This window comes from Vicia villosa, linkage group LG5 (assembly GCF_029867415.1).
Source record: "Vicia villosa cultivar HV-30 ecotype Madison, WI linkage group LG5, Vvil1.0, whole genome shotgun sequence".
NCBI lineage: Eukaryota > Viridiplantae > Streptophyta > Magnoliopsida > Fabales > Fabaceae > Vicia > Vicia villosa.
Genome location: NC_081184.1, coordinates 138264410 through 138278911, shown reverse-complemented (window position 1 = coordinate 138278911; position 14502 = coordinate 138264410). Strand labels below are relative to the sequence as shown.

Genomic DNA, 14502 nt, shown 5'->3' with positions numbered 1-14502 from the left:
CTACTGAGTCATTCTCCTAGCAATTCCCTTCCACTTCTGTTTTGAGATCTTCTTTGATGCACTCCAACCAGATCCTTCAGGTTCATCAATTGTCAATGGTACATCGGGTGTTGATCCAGGCCCACCATGTCGTTTGGCATTTCTCACCCCCTTCAACCTCTCACTGACCCTTTTTCTTGTTGGCTTCACAGGCAAGACATTTTTCTTTTTCTTTGTAGGAGGTTTTTTGACACTTGCTGAAGCTGGCACTGGTTCAGTCATTGCAGCAGGCTCTGAAACAGCTAAAGGAACACTTGTTGCAGCAGCAGGTTGCATAACAGCAGGTTGTGTGGGGTTATCAACTTGTGATGTTTGTTCTTCAAAGAGAGACATCATATCATTAAGCAATGCATCCAACTCTGGGTCTTCAATCACAGATGGAACTGCCTCAGTTTGAGCCTCAGTTGGAGCCTCAGTTGGAGCTGACTCAGTTGGAGCTGCCTCAGTTGGAGCTGCCTCAGTTGGAGCCGGCTCTTGTACATGTTTTCTTGATACTTTGGTCCTGGGTGTCTTCCTCTGCATTCATTATCAAACATCATAACATATAATTTGTCAAATATAAGAACATATAAAGACATGAATTGTGAGGGAATACCTTTCTCTTGAGTGCATTAGGATTTTGCTCAGTAGCTTGACACTTCCTAGAATTGTGGCCCAATTTGTCACACTTTGTGCATCTATAGGATACACCTACCCTTCTCATCCTTGATCCACTCTCATCCAACTCTCTAAACCTCAGTTTCTTAGGCCTTCCAGGTCCCTTCTTGTATTGTGGTGGCAACAAATTTTCAGCATCCACAGTGGGCCACATGTCCATGCCATTTATTGGACTAACATTGTTTTCATAACATGCCCTATAAGCATCTCTCATGTAACAAGGATCAACATACTTTTCAGGATCTAAATTCTGATATTGCAAGGCAGCAACAGCATGTCTACAAGGTATGCCTACAAGATCCCAAAAGCAACAAGTGCAAGTTTTCTTCCCAATGTCAACAACAAACTGCAACCCATTATATGGGTGATGAACTTGCCACAAATCACCACTACTCCATGTAGGCAGCCATTCTCCACTAAAATGAGTTTCCTTGTCAAGCCTTTTCCTAGGATTAGGCATGACATTATGCTTCCACTTATCAAGCTTCACAATACTATTAGCAATCCTATTCATGACATAGTTCCTAATCCATTCTACCATAGTGAGTATTGGTTTATCCCTAGCTTGTAATATGGTACTATTGAAAGATTCACTCAAGTTATTCATCAAAACATCACACTTAGGGTAAAATGAAAAAGAATGCTTACACCACAGTTTTGTTGGCACTCCCATCAACCAATCCCATGCCTTCTTGTCAAGTTGCTTAAGCTCATTCATCTTCTTCTCCCAAGCCTGGAAGTATGTGGCCTTGGCAGCCCCCATTAAAAGGTCCCTAATGGCAGCTCCACCACCAAATTTCTTCTTGAAATTTGCATACAAATGTCTGAGGCACACCCTATGTTCTATCTGTTCAAACATCTCCTCAAAAACACTAACAAGCCCCTAAAACCAGCATAAGCACACAACAGAAAAAGAACAACATTAGCACTATACTATAGAAATGAATCAATTAGTACTATACCATAAAAATGAATAACAAACACATAATGTACCTTTTGTTGATCTGATATAAAAACATACTTTCTCTCAGATCCAATGTCTTCCATCAGCAATTGCATAAACCATCTCCAGCTTTCCTTTGTCTCGGTCTCCACCACACCAAATGCCAAAGGATAATATTGGTCATTTGGGTCCCTTCCTACAGCAATTAACAGTTGACCTCCATATTGTGTCTTAAGATGACACCCATCTACACCTATAAATGGTCTACAACCATGGGTAAACCCTTTCTTGCAGCCATCCAAACAGAAATAAAACCTCCCAAATCTTGGTGGTAGTGTTGGATGTGGTCTCTCAGTGTTTATCTTGACAGTATTACCAGCACAATGGTTTCTCAACTCAGCTGCATAACTCCACAACATATTATACTGTTCCTTTGCATCACCTTCAATTATTTCATCAGCAATAGCTTTTGCTCTCCAAGCTTTTCCTTTGGTGATGCCTACTGCATATTTCTGTCTAAGCTCAGCCATAATTTCAGACAACTTTACTTTCCCTTGTGATTTCCTCTTTTCAACCACTAACTTAGAAACCCACTTGGAATTGGCAGACTTGTTATTTAATACCCTTGCACATGTGTGGGTCCCCACCCAAGTCTTTATCTGGTATGTGTGACTGTCTCCCACTTTACTACATAATGCCAAAAAGCCACATTTACCCTTGCACTCAACCCTAACCCTATAACTCTCATTCTTAACAAAACTTATCTCTCTACCATTTAATACAGACCACTCCCTAATAGCATCATTAAATTCAGAGAGAGATTTGAACTCCATACCTAATTTGAATTGAAAGTCTTTGTTGAGCAGCTCTGATCTGAACTTGTCATACTTTGGCTTGGAAGGTTTCTCACCCATATCACTTTCATCAGCATCTGAACTATCAAGTTCCTCACTAGCATAATCCACATCTTCATCATTGGTTGTATTCCTCTTTGAACTAGATCCTAAGACACTCTTGGGCACCAATAGATTAACCTTCTTTACCATGCTTTTGGCTTTCATGTTTTTGGGATCCTTGGATGCACAACGCTTGAATCTCAAAGATTTCCCATGGACATTCACCCTATTCCCACTCTCGGGCAGAACTACCTCCACTTGATCGAATTGTTCATCTTCTACTTCAATCACTCTTTCCTCTTCACTATCATCGAAACATTCTCCTGCATCAGTATCAGAACCACTGCTCTCAGTTTCACTAGATGTGCTGAAGTCATCCACATTAGGATGAACCACCTTGGTCATCATGTCCTTGACACCATGCTCCACCCAAATATGGCCATCAACCTTACAAGCCATACAATGCTTAGCAATTTCTACACAAGCTGCATCATCAACAACATTCATAAAGCCTTCATCTAGTTGCGGTATCTTTCGCCATAGCCTAAAACCTTCATATCCCCAATCCCTAACCAAACTAACAGCTTCAAAAAAACTCCATTTATCTTCATCCTGACCTTCAACAATAGTGTCGCTACCCCCTCTGTAATACATATGACCCTCTTGCACGAAGTGTCCCCCATGGTGAAATACTACACCAAAAACACCCATACCTGCAGAAAAGAGACAATATTCCGTCCAACATTTCAGAAAGATTTTCACTTGGGACCACAATCACAAGAAGACAATACGTACGAGAATAGAAATCACAAGAAGACAATACGTACCTTTTTTAACTTCGAATCTAAAGCGTAATCAGAGTGAGTGTGCGAAATCGTATTCAGAGAGTGCAAAATCGTATTCAAGTTTTGCTTTGTTACGGTGAAGTCTTGACAACAGTGGAAGATGAAAATGAAGAACCCTAATTGTAGGGTCTGAAACGATAACAAAATCAAATGCACATCAGAAATGAAGTTAAAAAGACTAAGGGTAATTAGGTCATTCCATTTCATGACTTAGTGATGTGGCATATAATTTTATTAAAAAATTACAGAAAATAATGCCACATCAGATTTTTTAATGATGTGGCGTGATAAAGGTCCAAATGCAAACTTTTGAAATTTTATGAGGCATGTTTTGAAACTTTATTTTTGGCAGGGGGTTTTTCAACTAGGGCCCATATGGCAGGGGGTAAAATAGGTATTAACCCTTAAATAAATAAATAAATTGTAACAACAAAGTTATTTTATTAAATTATTATAGTATTTTTGGACTAATTCTTTCTATTAGTAATATTTTGAAAAAGTTAAACATGAAAGTGGTAGAGTGGCTCAATTAAAATTAGTAATATATACTATAAAATGTTGGTCACGTTTGAATTATTATATATTATTCTCCTTTGTTTGGAGGTTGCAATCTATAAAAATTAAAGTCTGTGTACAAAATATTTCCACAATCATATTTCATAGCACATAGAAACCATAATTACTATTCTTTGAATATCTGAAACATGCATCTCCAAAAGGCATCTGATCCCTTTTTAAGTGTTGCAATATGATCCCCTATAAAAACTAACCTATATAATATTATATAATATAATAATAATAATAATAATAATAATAATAATAATAATAATAATAATAATAATAATATGTTGTTATAATAAAAAGAAAAGCTAAGAGAAGTAAAGTCTCTGTACCTGCTATGCAAGATTGAAAAGTGACGTGACGGACTGGTGAGAGAGAATGAACAGTCAAAAGAGGGAGCAGGTCTACAGTGAGTGGCAGATTAATTTTTCTTTTAATTTCTATTCTAAGTCATAAATAATTAATTGGGTTGGGCCTGTCTGGACCATTGGGTATTCATTTGTTTTAATTTTCACACCCTTATTTTTACTAATTTTTCCCCTGATTCCGTTTAAAAATCGATTATTAAATTAGGAGAAATACAAAGAAATTATGGGTTGAGCCCGGGCGCGTGCCCGGGCTGGCTGGGCTATAAAACCGCCCTTGCTAACACCCCGACTTCTCCTTTGCCTACGGTAACCTTGGGTATTTTGTGCATCGGTAAGAATGGGATGTGTTAGTCAACAGGTTCATCACGACCTCTCTCAAATAGCTTAGACTCGATGCCCTCTCCTGTCATCCGCATAATGCTTGGATAGATCGGCAACACATCAATGTCATGATCATCCATGGTCTGCTCATTCTCCAGGATCTCTTCATGAGCAGACCTAGGTGAACGTCTAGGAGCTTCGGGTGTCATGTAAAGTTGTGACACATTATAGAACCAAGTCATGTAACCATCCACGTAAGACTATTGTGATGTGGCTTTCTGAGTCCGATACTCCTCTGGTACCAGACGACTCTCAAAATCCGCCAAAATATCATCTAGCTATCTGCAGGCAATGCCTATAGGAGCATCCTGGAGGGGGCCTAGGAATGATCTCTACGTACCCAAACTGACGCATACACTGTCCCACATGTCAGCCATCCGGAGTATAATGAAATATGGTCGAATGGAATAGTGTCTCGGTGAGTAGTGTATGACGACGACATCATCATGCTGAGTCTGGTTAATATACACACGAAACAACACTATAACATCATTTCCTTTACGCATGTGATACATGCAAGCACGTGGATGATCATCAATATACATTTCCACACAATCAAAGTCGTGAAATCCGTGATAGTGGGCAATGAACCATCCCTAGAAACGAATAAGAAAAAATAGTAACAAGTGTGAAAAAATTTGATTTTAACTTAATAGTGGGATTTGGATATTACCGTAAGTAGGAAGCATAAGTATGTGTCATTTGCTTTGTCATCCAACGAGAATATTCACTCAACTTGGAGTACAGGTATACCAAGCATGCGGCCTCCAATTCCACTTGCGAATGGCCTCCAAGTCGATAAAATACTTGAGGTAATCCACATCCACGTATGTTGCACTTTTTTCCACAGACATGGACGTGTCAACCAAGAATAGGAAGAATCACCTCAAGGCACACTCCCCGTGGTAGCCAACCCAAAGATCATCTGCGTCCGAGTCTTCAGTTATATCCACGTTGTCGTTATACAGCTTCTCTAACCAAGAAAACTTAGCATCTGCAATGTGTAAAATAATAGCTTCTCTAAAACATCGCAATGCGTAAAATAATAGTGCATAAAATATAAACATGGCTTTTTCACTTTTTACATCGTATAGACTCTTATATTAACTGATTTCTTAATAGTTAAATCTTAAATTTGTCACACGTATACACTAATCAAATCCTTCATTTTCTTAAAGCCAACATTCATTTCTAAAGAAAACATGTGAGTTAATGTGTTAACAACTTAATAATTCTGCATGCCATACAATTTCTTTTATTTCAAACTTTTTCAATAAACACATATAGAAAATACGTTACAATTATAATTTAATCTGTCTGCATAATAATTTAGAATACAATTCAATCAACATAATCCTAAAAGAATATAGTTGTTTTTTTAGTTAAAGTTGTTTTAATTATAACTAAAAAAATAAAAAAGTTTTAACAAAAAATCCGTAGGAAAAATCCACCCCACCTCGACTAGCTTTTTAAAGCAGGTTAGATAGGACAAGCCAACTTAAGATATCAAGCCAAAAAACCTCAGTCCATCCTAAAAAAACGGTGAATAAAACAGCCCGACCCGTTTTACCACCTTTATTCCATTGAAGTTTGAACATAGTATTAGATAAGGGGTTAAGCTTAATCCGTGTACGCCCCATAAAGATAGTAGAATACTATCAATAATGGCACAATGGGCTAATATGCTGCGTTATCACCTTTCTCCATTTTATAAAGTTATATTCCTTGTGTTTGAAAGAAAAAAAAAACACATTTACAAACTAGAAAAGATTCACTAACATATGTAAAACTACCTACTTTACTAGTAAACTTGCCTAGCTAGATTAGTAGTTGCTGTAATCTACAACTATTTTCACAAAACATGTTTCAAGTAACTTGTCCAAATTCCTTATGGTTGCATGAAAGTCTAACAGAAAAGTGGGACGCTAAGTTAAGACCCGAAATCACATGAATAGAATATGTTGTTCCATCTGCATTTCCTACATTGAATGTCTGAGAGCCAAATCTTTGGCATCATTACTTAGTTCTCCTTCTTTTCTTTTCCTTCATTTCCTTTAGCGGAGTCGCAGGTTCAAGTTTTTTAGGTCCACCAAAACCTTTCTTGATGTGTAACAATTTTACTGAAGATGGGGAATCCTCTTTACTACCCCTACTAGGCTTCTTGTCTCCGCGTGAAATCCCAGACGTGGGATTGCTCCCACCACCTGCCTTTGCAACCACGATCTTTTTGTCACCAGGGTGAACGGTTTCAACTTTCACAGATGGATCGTGATCAGGTAATTTCATAGAATTCGATACATTAATATTAACAACACTCCTGTTGAAAAACTTGACATTCTCCTTCAGTTTTTGGGTGACAACGTCTCTCATTAGTAGAGCAGATTTATATTGACGAGTGTTCTTGGAGTAAAAGATCAAAGCATTGTTGGCCAGTAGAAGCATATCTCTGAAAAGCTCCATCATTGTATTAATAGTTTTGTTGCTAATTCTTGACCTTATAGCATCAAAGTCCATGTGTCTTCGAATTAACTGCCTATACCTTGCTCGCTTCTGCCATGGAAAAAATTGTGCATAACAAATCATATCATTTGTCATTCCTTGCACCAAATCTCTACTTACCACTGATAAACAATTTCAAAAGTAGGAATAATATAAAAGAATAGGACATGATCTCTCACACGTACCTGGCTATCATGCTTGCGACAGAAGGCAGAAGCACCTTTGATTTCCAAAACAGAATCTAAAATCTCTGTCATATCTTTCACTTCATCCCTTTTCAAGTTAGCATTCTCCTCGGTTATACCAGAAGATTTGACAACCTCGCCACAATTGCTGGTAGAACTTTCTTTAAACCGGGACATATCAATTGAAAAGTCACTTTCTTTTACACTCACTTCATTAATATTTTTGCCGCAATCCTTTCTCTTTCTCTTTCCTCTCCGTTTTTTACAACACCCTCCCTGTCCTTCATACACAGTATGTGTCAACTTATCTACATTCAAAATTTTATCATTTTCAATAGACCCTGAAACTTCAGGGCTAATCTCCATGTCTTCAGAAGACATTGCAGGAACCTGGCATTCATGCGACCAGTTTGTCTCGGTTTGATGTGTGAAACTCCCTGCAGATAGTCCATCCTTCGACACTTCTTTAGTGGAAGATTCAACTCTCTCCAATTTTTGCAAAGGAACGTCTAATTCTGGTCCAACTGTGTCGTTGTCAACACGACAATCATCTTTTTTCTCATTCTTGTCGGCCTTGAGAGATTCAAGCATCGATTCAAGAGACCTGAAACAATGATATAGAGTAAACTATACCCAAAACAATGGCAATCCAACAGCGGAGCATAGAAGTCTTCTGACAACTAATTACTAACATTTGCCGATCAAAAAAGAAGAAAAAAAAAGTATCTGGTGTGTGCAAACTAAAGATTTAGTGGACAATTCATTCCATACAAAACCAGAAGAAATTGAGACTACTTGTATCTCAGCTTAAATAGGAAGATAGTTATGCAACTAACCCAATTGAATCTTCGGATTGTTCCAAAGCTTTCTTAAGCTCTGCTACCCTTCTCTTCTTAAGCTCCTCAAACCAAGCCCTAAGAGTGCCATCATATCATATAATACAATGAGATATACTTACTATACAAGTGCTATATTGTCTTAGGAGGGTATCTCATAAAACCTAAACTAAAAAAAAAAAAATGTGCTGCCATGTCGGGAAAATTTAAACAAAACAAAATGAGAAGAAACAATTCTAATTACGTGCACCCTGAATAGCGCTGTTGCAAGTCTTCGTATTTGGCTTTACAGACCTGTAAAAATGATAATTCACTGTCAAAATTAGATTCATCGATTGAAAAAGCATGCATATCCCTAAATTAGGAACAAAGTAAACCCAATAAGAAGGTTCCGGGTCCATGACACGTCAACTAAATAAAGATTTAGTTTGAGATAAAGAAGGATAAGAGTTGCCACTTGGCCAACTCATCGATGTAAGTAACAAGGAGTCCCAAATCCTGGCTTACCGCCTCTCTTTCATTCCTTCTCGACTATAAATAATACGTGCATGAGTAATTATAAAATTTACAACTTATAATTACTAATATTGTATTGCTTAATTTTGCTTACCTAAATAAAGGAAACTAAATTGTTTAAAGGTTTGACTAACATGTAATAGTAAACAATTAACCCCGGATTAACATCTCCCCTCAAATTGATGCGGCTAGTCAACTAGCATCAATTTGATAACAAGAAGCTAATGGCACAGAAAAGGAACCGTCTTGGTAAGAATATTCGCAACCTACAACTGAATGACATGATTATCACGGGCCTCCCTAATAGAATGGCAATTCACTTAAATATGTTTGGTGCGATTATGAAAAACAAGTTTTGCAACAATTCAAACAGTACTTGTATTGCCGGCATAAAGAGACATTTGCTCTGTTTGAGGAAATCCAAGTTCTACCATAAAGGCCACAACGCTAAGTTATCTCAGAACAAGCAGACATGACACAATACTCCGATTCAGTAGAAGATTTGAAACTCTTGCTTGCTTCTCACTCTTCGATGAGATCAATGAAGAACCAAGAAACATTGCATATTAACCTCAAGCAGAACAGTGGGAGCCTATTGTCTGGGATGTATGACATATACATGGCATGGTTTATAATATAGATTGAGAAATAGGACATTCTAGAAGAATAGACATGTCATTAGCATCTGAAGAAATACAAGAACACATAAATTGATTATCAAAGCTCACATCTTGAATTACGGTAGCGATGGTTGGTAATATCGTAACACAAAAAACCTTTGTTAAAATTACTATAACTCATAAATGAGCATAGGTTGAGCTCCAAGCATACATCTTTCAATAGAAGGTAAGTGAACAAAGCATACACACCTAAAAATATGTAACGCTAACCAAATTTTGAAGAGTCTTAAAAATATGGAAAAAGGAGAATCAAGGTCAAGAACCATAAATAGGAAGCGGTTGATCAAGAAAACAAATATAATATAGACATCGCTTCAACCCAGGATCTAGATGGAAAAAATGATTGAAGAAGCAAAGTGTGGGTCACATCAAGTGACAATTCTTTCGCTTTGCAGTCTTAAATAAATGAAAGAAAATACTAGAATTTGGCTGGCCCAATTTTCGATGTCAATATTCATACATAATCAAAACGCCATTGCAAGCAAAAGAGAAATGATAAGAAATAAACTGAAGAGAAAATAGTATGTCCACCTTAAGCCCTTTCGCGGTCACCTTCTCTGACACTTGATACTACACAAGACAACTAGCCCGAGAAAAAATATTTTCCACTAATTGACCAATAGACAATAAGTTGGAAACAAGTGAAGCAATGCAAATACATTCCAAAAGTCCAAGTTTATGCCACCAACATTAGTGATAGGGACCGCAATTTGAAATTTTTTAGTACCATGGTAAGAATGTATGTAGTGCAACTATTCAAAAGAACACAACGAATTATTGATGCACTAGAATCAAGAAGCTATGGATGAGATATATAAGATGATTTATCCTGAATGCCCAAGGCTGAAGGTACCATTAGATGAATCAGTTCAGGCTGTAGAGCGCCACCATCAGATGCACAATTTTGAGTGGAAAAGTCGTCGAGCTCGTAGCATGGAATGCCTGCACCAGCCACTGTTTCGGTCGCAGGGGACAGTCATAAATGATAATGATACAGCCTTATATTACAACCTTTACCACTACTTTGGACAACATAAGCAACCGTCATAAGTTTTGGAAGGGCAACATCATTAAACACGGTTCCTTGGATAAGTAGACGTTCCTCCCTTAGAAGTTCCCAAACACAGGTATCCAAAGATGAGACAGAGTTCCGGTTCAGCGAAGTACCTCTTATAGTCTCAAACTTTGGGCAAAGTTTCAGGAGAAATTGATCCCACTCATTGGTGTTTTAGACTTCTTGGAAAACCGTGAGTGAAGTCTTGGGAACTTCATCGTGTAAAATGGCAGAGCGCTCGGTCTACAAATTTAGAAAATCAAATAATACTCTTGAATAGATAGATTACCTTGTTTTTAATCGACTATCTCCGCCAACTGTAAATGTTTGGTTATATTAACTTGGTTGTAAGTCCGCTTCAAATAATTCCACATTTTTTAGCAGTTGAAAAAAAGCGCAAAATATTGATCATGTGAGAATTAATAGTATCGAGAATCCAAGAATTGGCGATGAAGCGGACACAAAGATTGTTTCTTTCCTTTTCTGAAACCACGAACTTGCAAATACCAAGAACAAGAACAAATACTCAACAACAATCCGAACAATCCACATGCAGCAAAGAAAGGCCATCAGAGGTAATTCCAACAACCCGCGTGCAGCAAATAAAGGCCAAAAAGGGAAAAGGTGTCCAACAAACCACGAGCAACAAGTAAATGGCCAAGCAGGGGGGAAATTTCCTAAATCAAGAGCCGAATGAGCATGGACCTTCGGACAAACAAGACTTTGAACATAACAAATAGACCTTCAAATTTCTAAAGCAAGCAAGAACCTAAGTACTGCAAGTAGAAGCGAGACCAAGAAAACAAGCACAGAAAGCACGGAACAGAACAGAGGGAATCTGAAGATCTGCAAACGCAACAGACACAAGGTTGCAACAGAAAACAGAGTAGCTAACAGAAACAGGTCACACATATGATGAGAATTCACTCACAAACACCAGGAGAAACAAAACCGCAAAGATCACAAGTACGAGAACTAAGATCAAGACCAAGAAACTGATATCATGCAAACTGAAATCCCACGAAACCAGACCAAAAAACACGTATTGAAATTAAGCTAATACCATGTCACAAATTCCGGCTAGATATCTTTCTTTCATGATAACAATACTGTATTACCTAACTTTGCTAACCATGAGCTTACAAGTTACAACAGGGAGGATTAGTCGTTACATTAAACAGTAAACACCCGTATCAGTCATAAATAATCACCCACCAAAATTGAACAAAATAATACTACATAATATAATAAACCACCTCAACGACAATAAGCATATAACATATTGAATAAAGTAATGCACCAAAACAATTGGCACCACGTGAATACTACCCATACCCAATTCATAACCAAAACACGTTCTCTAAATACAAGTCTTTTTGTTCCATGCATCATTATGCATAGCTTTAACTATGCAGGCACTTTTCATTATTTATTATTTTTAGGTCACATTCTACGGTTACAGTCAGACTGTGGGTCTAAAGTCTAAAACATTACCCTATGTATTATAGACACCATACATTTATTTTATTTTTTATTTAAATGTAATAAATTACAGTTACTAAAATAATCATATGTTAATTAATTAAGAAATGGAATGAGTTCAATGAGTTGTCAATCAAGACCATTTAATAATGCAGTAACCGTTTAAAAAATTGAACCAATATTAAATAAATTTTAAATTGACTTTACAAGATAATAAAAAAATAGTGGATTATTATTTAATTAATATTTACCTCTGGTGTGATAGCGTATGGAGAAAGAGAAAGTGTACGGGCTCGGAGCTCAGCGGCAACCACCGTCCAATCTCGAGTTCCGTGGCGGAGAACAGCTCCGCCAAGGAGGAGCTCCTCCCAAGTGCCCCAGTTTGTTACAATCACTTCCGCTCCCATCTGCGTACACGTGTACGGTCCAGATTAAAACAAATACAACACGGTTTTGTTTTGTAAGTTCCTAATCCTACGCACCCGGGGTGAAAGGTTTCTCCGATTGACCTAAAAAGTTAAGAGATGGGAAAATTCAGGGGAAATGTGATTTCTTCATTTGTGTAACAATAAAAAAAGTGGTTTTGATTTTAATTTTGTGGTTGCGTAAGAGGGTATAGGGGTTGAAAGAATCCATGTGATGGAAGGGAGAGGAAAAGGTTTGAAATTGAAATAAAGAAATGAACAAGGGACAAAAATATGGACTACGATGATGGAGAATATTGTAATGTACCAGTACAAATGTGTATTTGCATTTTCGTACGTATTTGGTTTGTTAGTTTTTTATATTTTGTGAAATGACCATTTTGGTCCTTGGTGCTTTTGGCTCTATAGATTCTTTCATTATTGTTTTTTGCGCGGTTTTAACCAATGGAAAATGGGTGATGTGTGTTTTGAAACATATGCGGATTTAGAACTGTTGGATCTGGATGCATTTAATGCTGTATATAAATCTAACGAATCTGAGTAAAGCGATGTGTTTTATTTTTGGCTTAATTGCAGTTTTGGTCCCTCTATTTTCATATTTTTTGAGTTTTAGTCCCCTCATTTTAAAATCCGATTTTTTGATCCCTCTATTTCATTTTTTTCGGAATTTTAGTCCCCCTTCCAATATTAGATTCAATTTCAATGACATGTCAATCAATTTAATGATGTGTCATTGCCACGGGTACATAAATTGATTATATGTCATTTTTTTAATTATTTTTATTAATAACTTATAAATAATTTTTATTTTATTAATAATAAATTATTATATTATTTTAAATAAAAATAATAAATTATTATATTATTTTAAATAAACATAAAAATAAAAAACTAAAATATATTATTATAAATTTATAATGATTTATTTAATTTTTTTAGAATAACTATTTTTTATAATTATATTTATATTGTTTTTTATTTATAATGATAGAAATATGCTGAATAAAAATTGTGTCCACAATGATTAGAACCCGTGACATGAGACTAGTGAGACTAGTAGAAGGCGTAAAAGGAACACTTACCATACAAACCAAACTGTTTCACTGCTGGTTCTGGTCACCGAGATGTTATTCAACAATTATTTGATTTTGGTTTGTATTTCTTTTCAAATCAATTATTGAATACTAGTTTTGAGAAAAGAAAAAATTAATTATTTCTTTATCAAACAAGTAGTTTTAATTTCTCACTTCAATGCCGTTTTTGTAAAAAATTATATTGAACAGGTCTTCTCTTTTTCTATTTTAAGAATTGATTTGTACAAAAATCATTAAAATCAAAATCAAAAATTCATAGTAGTTATATTACCTTGTTGACAGTATAAAACAATAATACAATTTGGCTCACATGGTTGAGCTGTTCATTTTTGCTTGCTACCCATTATTAGTCAGGGGTTCGACCCCTTTAAACAACGTATTTTAATTCTACGCATTTATATTTCAATCACTTCTGAAAAACCAATATAATTATAAAAATTATTATTCCAAAAAAACAAAATAAAGCAATATAAATCAATTTTTAAAATATTATAAATATTTATATTATTAATAAAATAAAAATTACTTTTAAGTTACTAATAAAAATAATAAAAAATGACATGTAATTCATTTATGCACATGTGGCAATGACACATCATTAAATTGATTGACATGTCATTGAAATTGGACCTAAAATTGAAAGGGGACTAAAATTTCAAAAAAAAATGAAATAAAGGGATCAAAAAACAGGATTTTAAAATAAGGGGATCAAAACTCAAAAAAAATAAAAATAGAGGGACCTAAACTGCAATTAAGCCTTTATTTTTTTAATCTTTTTAATTAAATAATCATTTTAATTAATTGTATGTATATATGGCATAAATTTTCATTGTAAAAATGTGAGAATGCGATCAAAAAATTTAAAAAGCTTTAAAGATAAAAATATATAATACTTCATTAAAAAATTGTCATACTATCAACTTTTAGTGAAAAATCTAATAAATAGACCCAAAAAATTAAATATGAAATAGAAATTTGATTTCGGAAACAATATAAAATAGGAAAATTATAATTATAACTAAAAATATTAAATATGTGTTT

General features: G+C 35.7%; 2 protein-coding genes across 6 annotated transcripts; both read right to left on the bottom strand.

The window, feature by feature from the left end:
• On the bottom strand, positions 1-3500 carry LOC131607502 (uncharacterized). The gene is made up of 4 exons (XM_058879505.1): positions 3363-3500; positions 1690-3248; positions 635-1579; positions 1-555 (listed from the first exon to the last, which is right to left on the bottom strand). Exons 2-4 carry the CDS (start codon positions 3244-3246, stop codon positions 1-3), a joined length of 3057 nt encoding a protein of 1018 aa, XP_058735488.1. The 5' UTR covers positions 3247-3248; positions 3363-3500.
• A 2873-nt stretch (positions 3501-6373) lies between these two features.
• LOC131602722 (uncharacterized) lies at positions 6374-12683 on the bottom strand. 5 transcript variants are annotated; one of them, XM_058874893.1, is made up of 5 exons: positions 12194-12683; positions 8455-8504; positions 8211-8288; positions 7375-7978; positions 6374-7240 (listed from the first exon to the last, which is right to left on the bottom strand). In XM_058874893.1, exons 1-5 carry the CDS (start codon positions 12347-12349, stop codon positions 6707-6709), a joined length of 1422 nt encoding a protein of 473 aa, XP_058730876.1. In that variant the 5' UTR covers positions 12350-12683; the 3' UTR covers positions 6374-6706. The 5 variants fall into 5 exon arrangements, with proteins under 5 accessions (XP_058730876.1, XP_058730877.1, XP_058730878.1 ...); XM_058874894.1 differs by having other exon boundaries at positions 8461-8504; XM_058874895.1 differs by lacking the exon at positions 12194-12683 and adding an exon at positions 11796-12141.
• Between the last annotated feature and the right edge of the window lie 1819 nt (positions 12684-14502).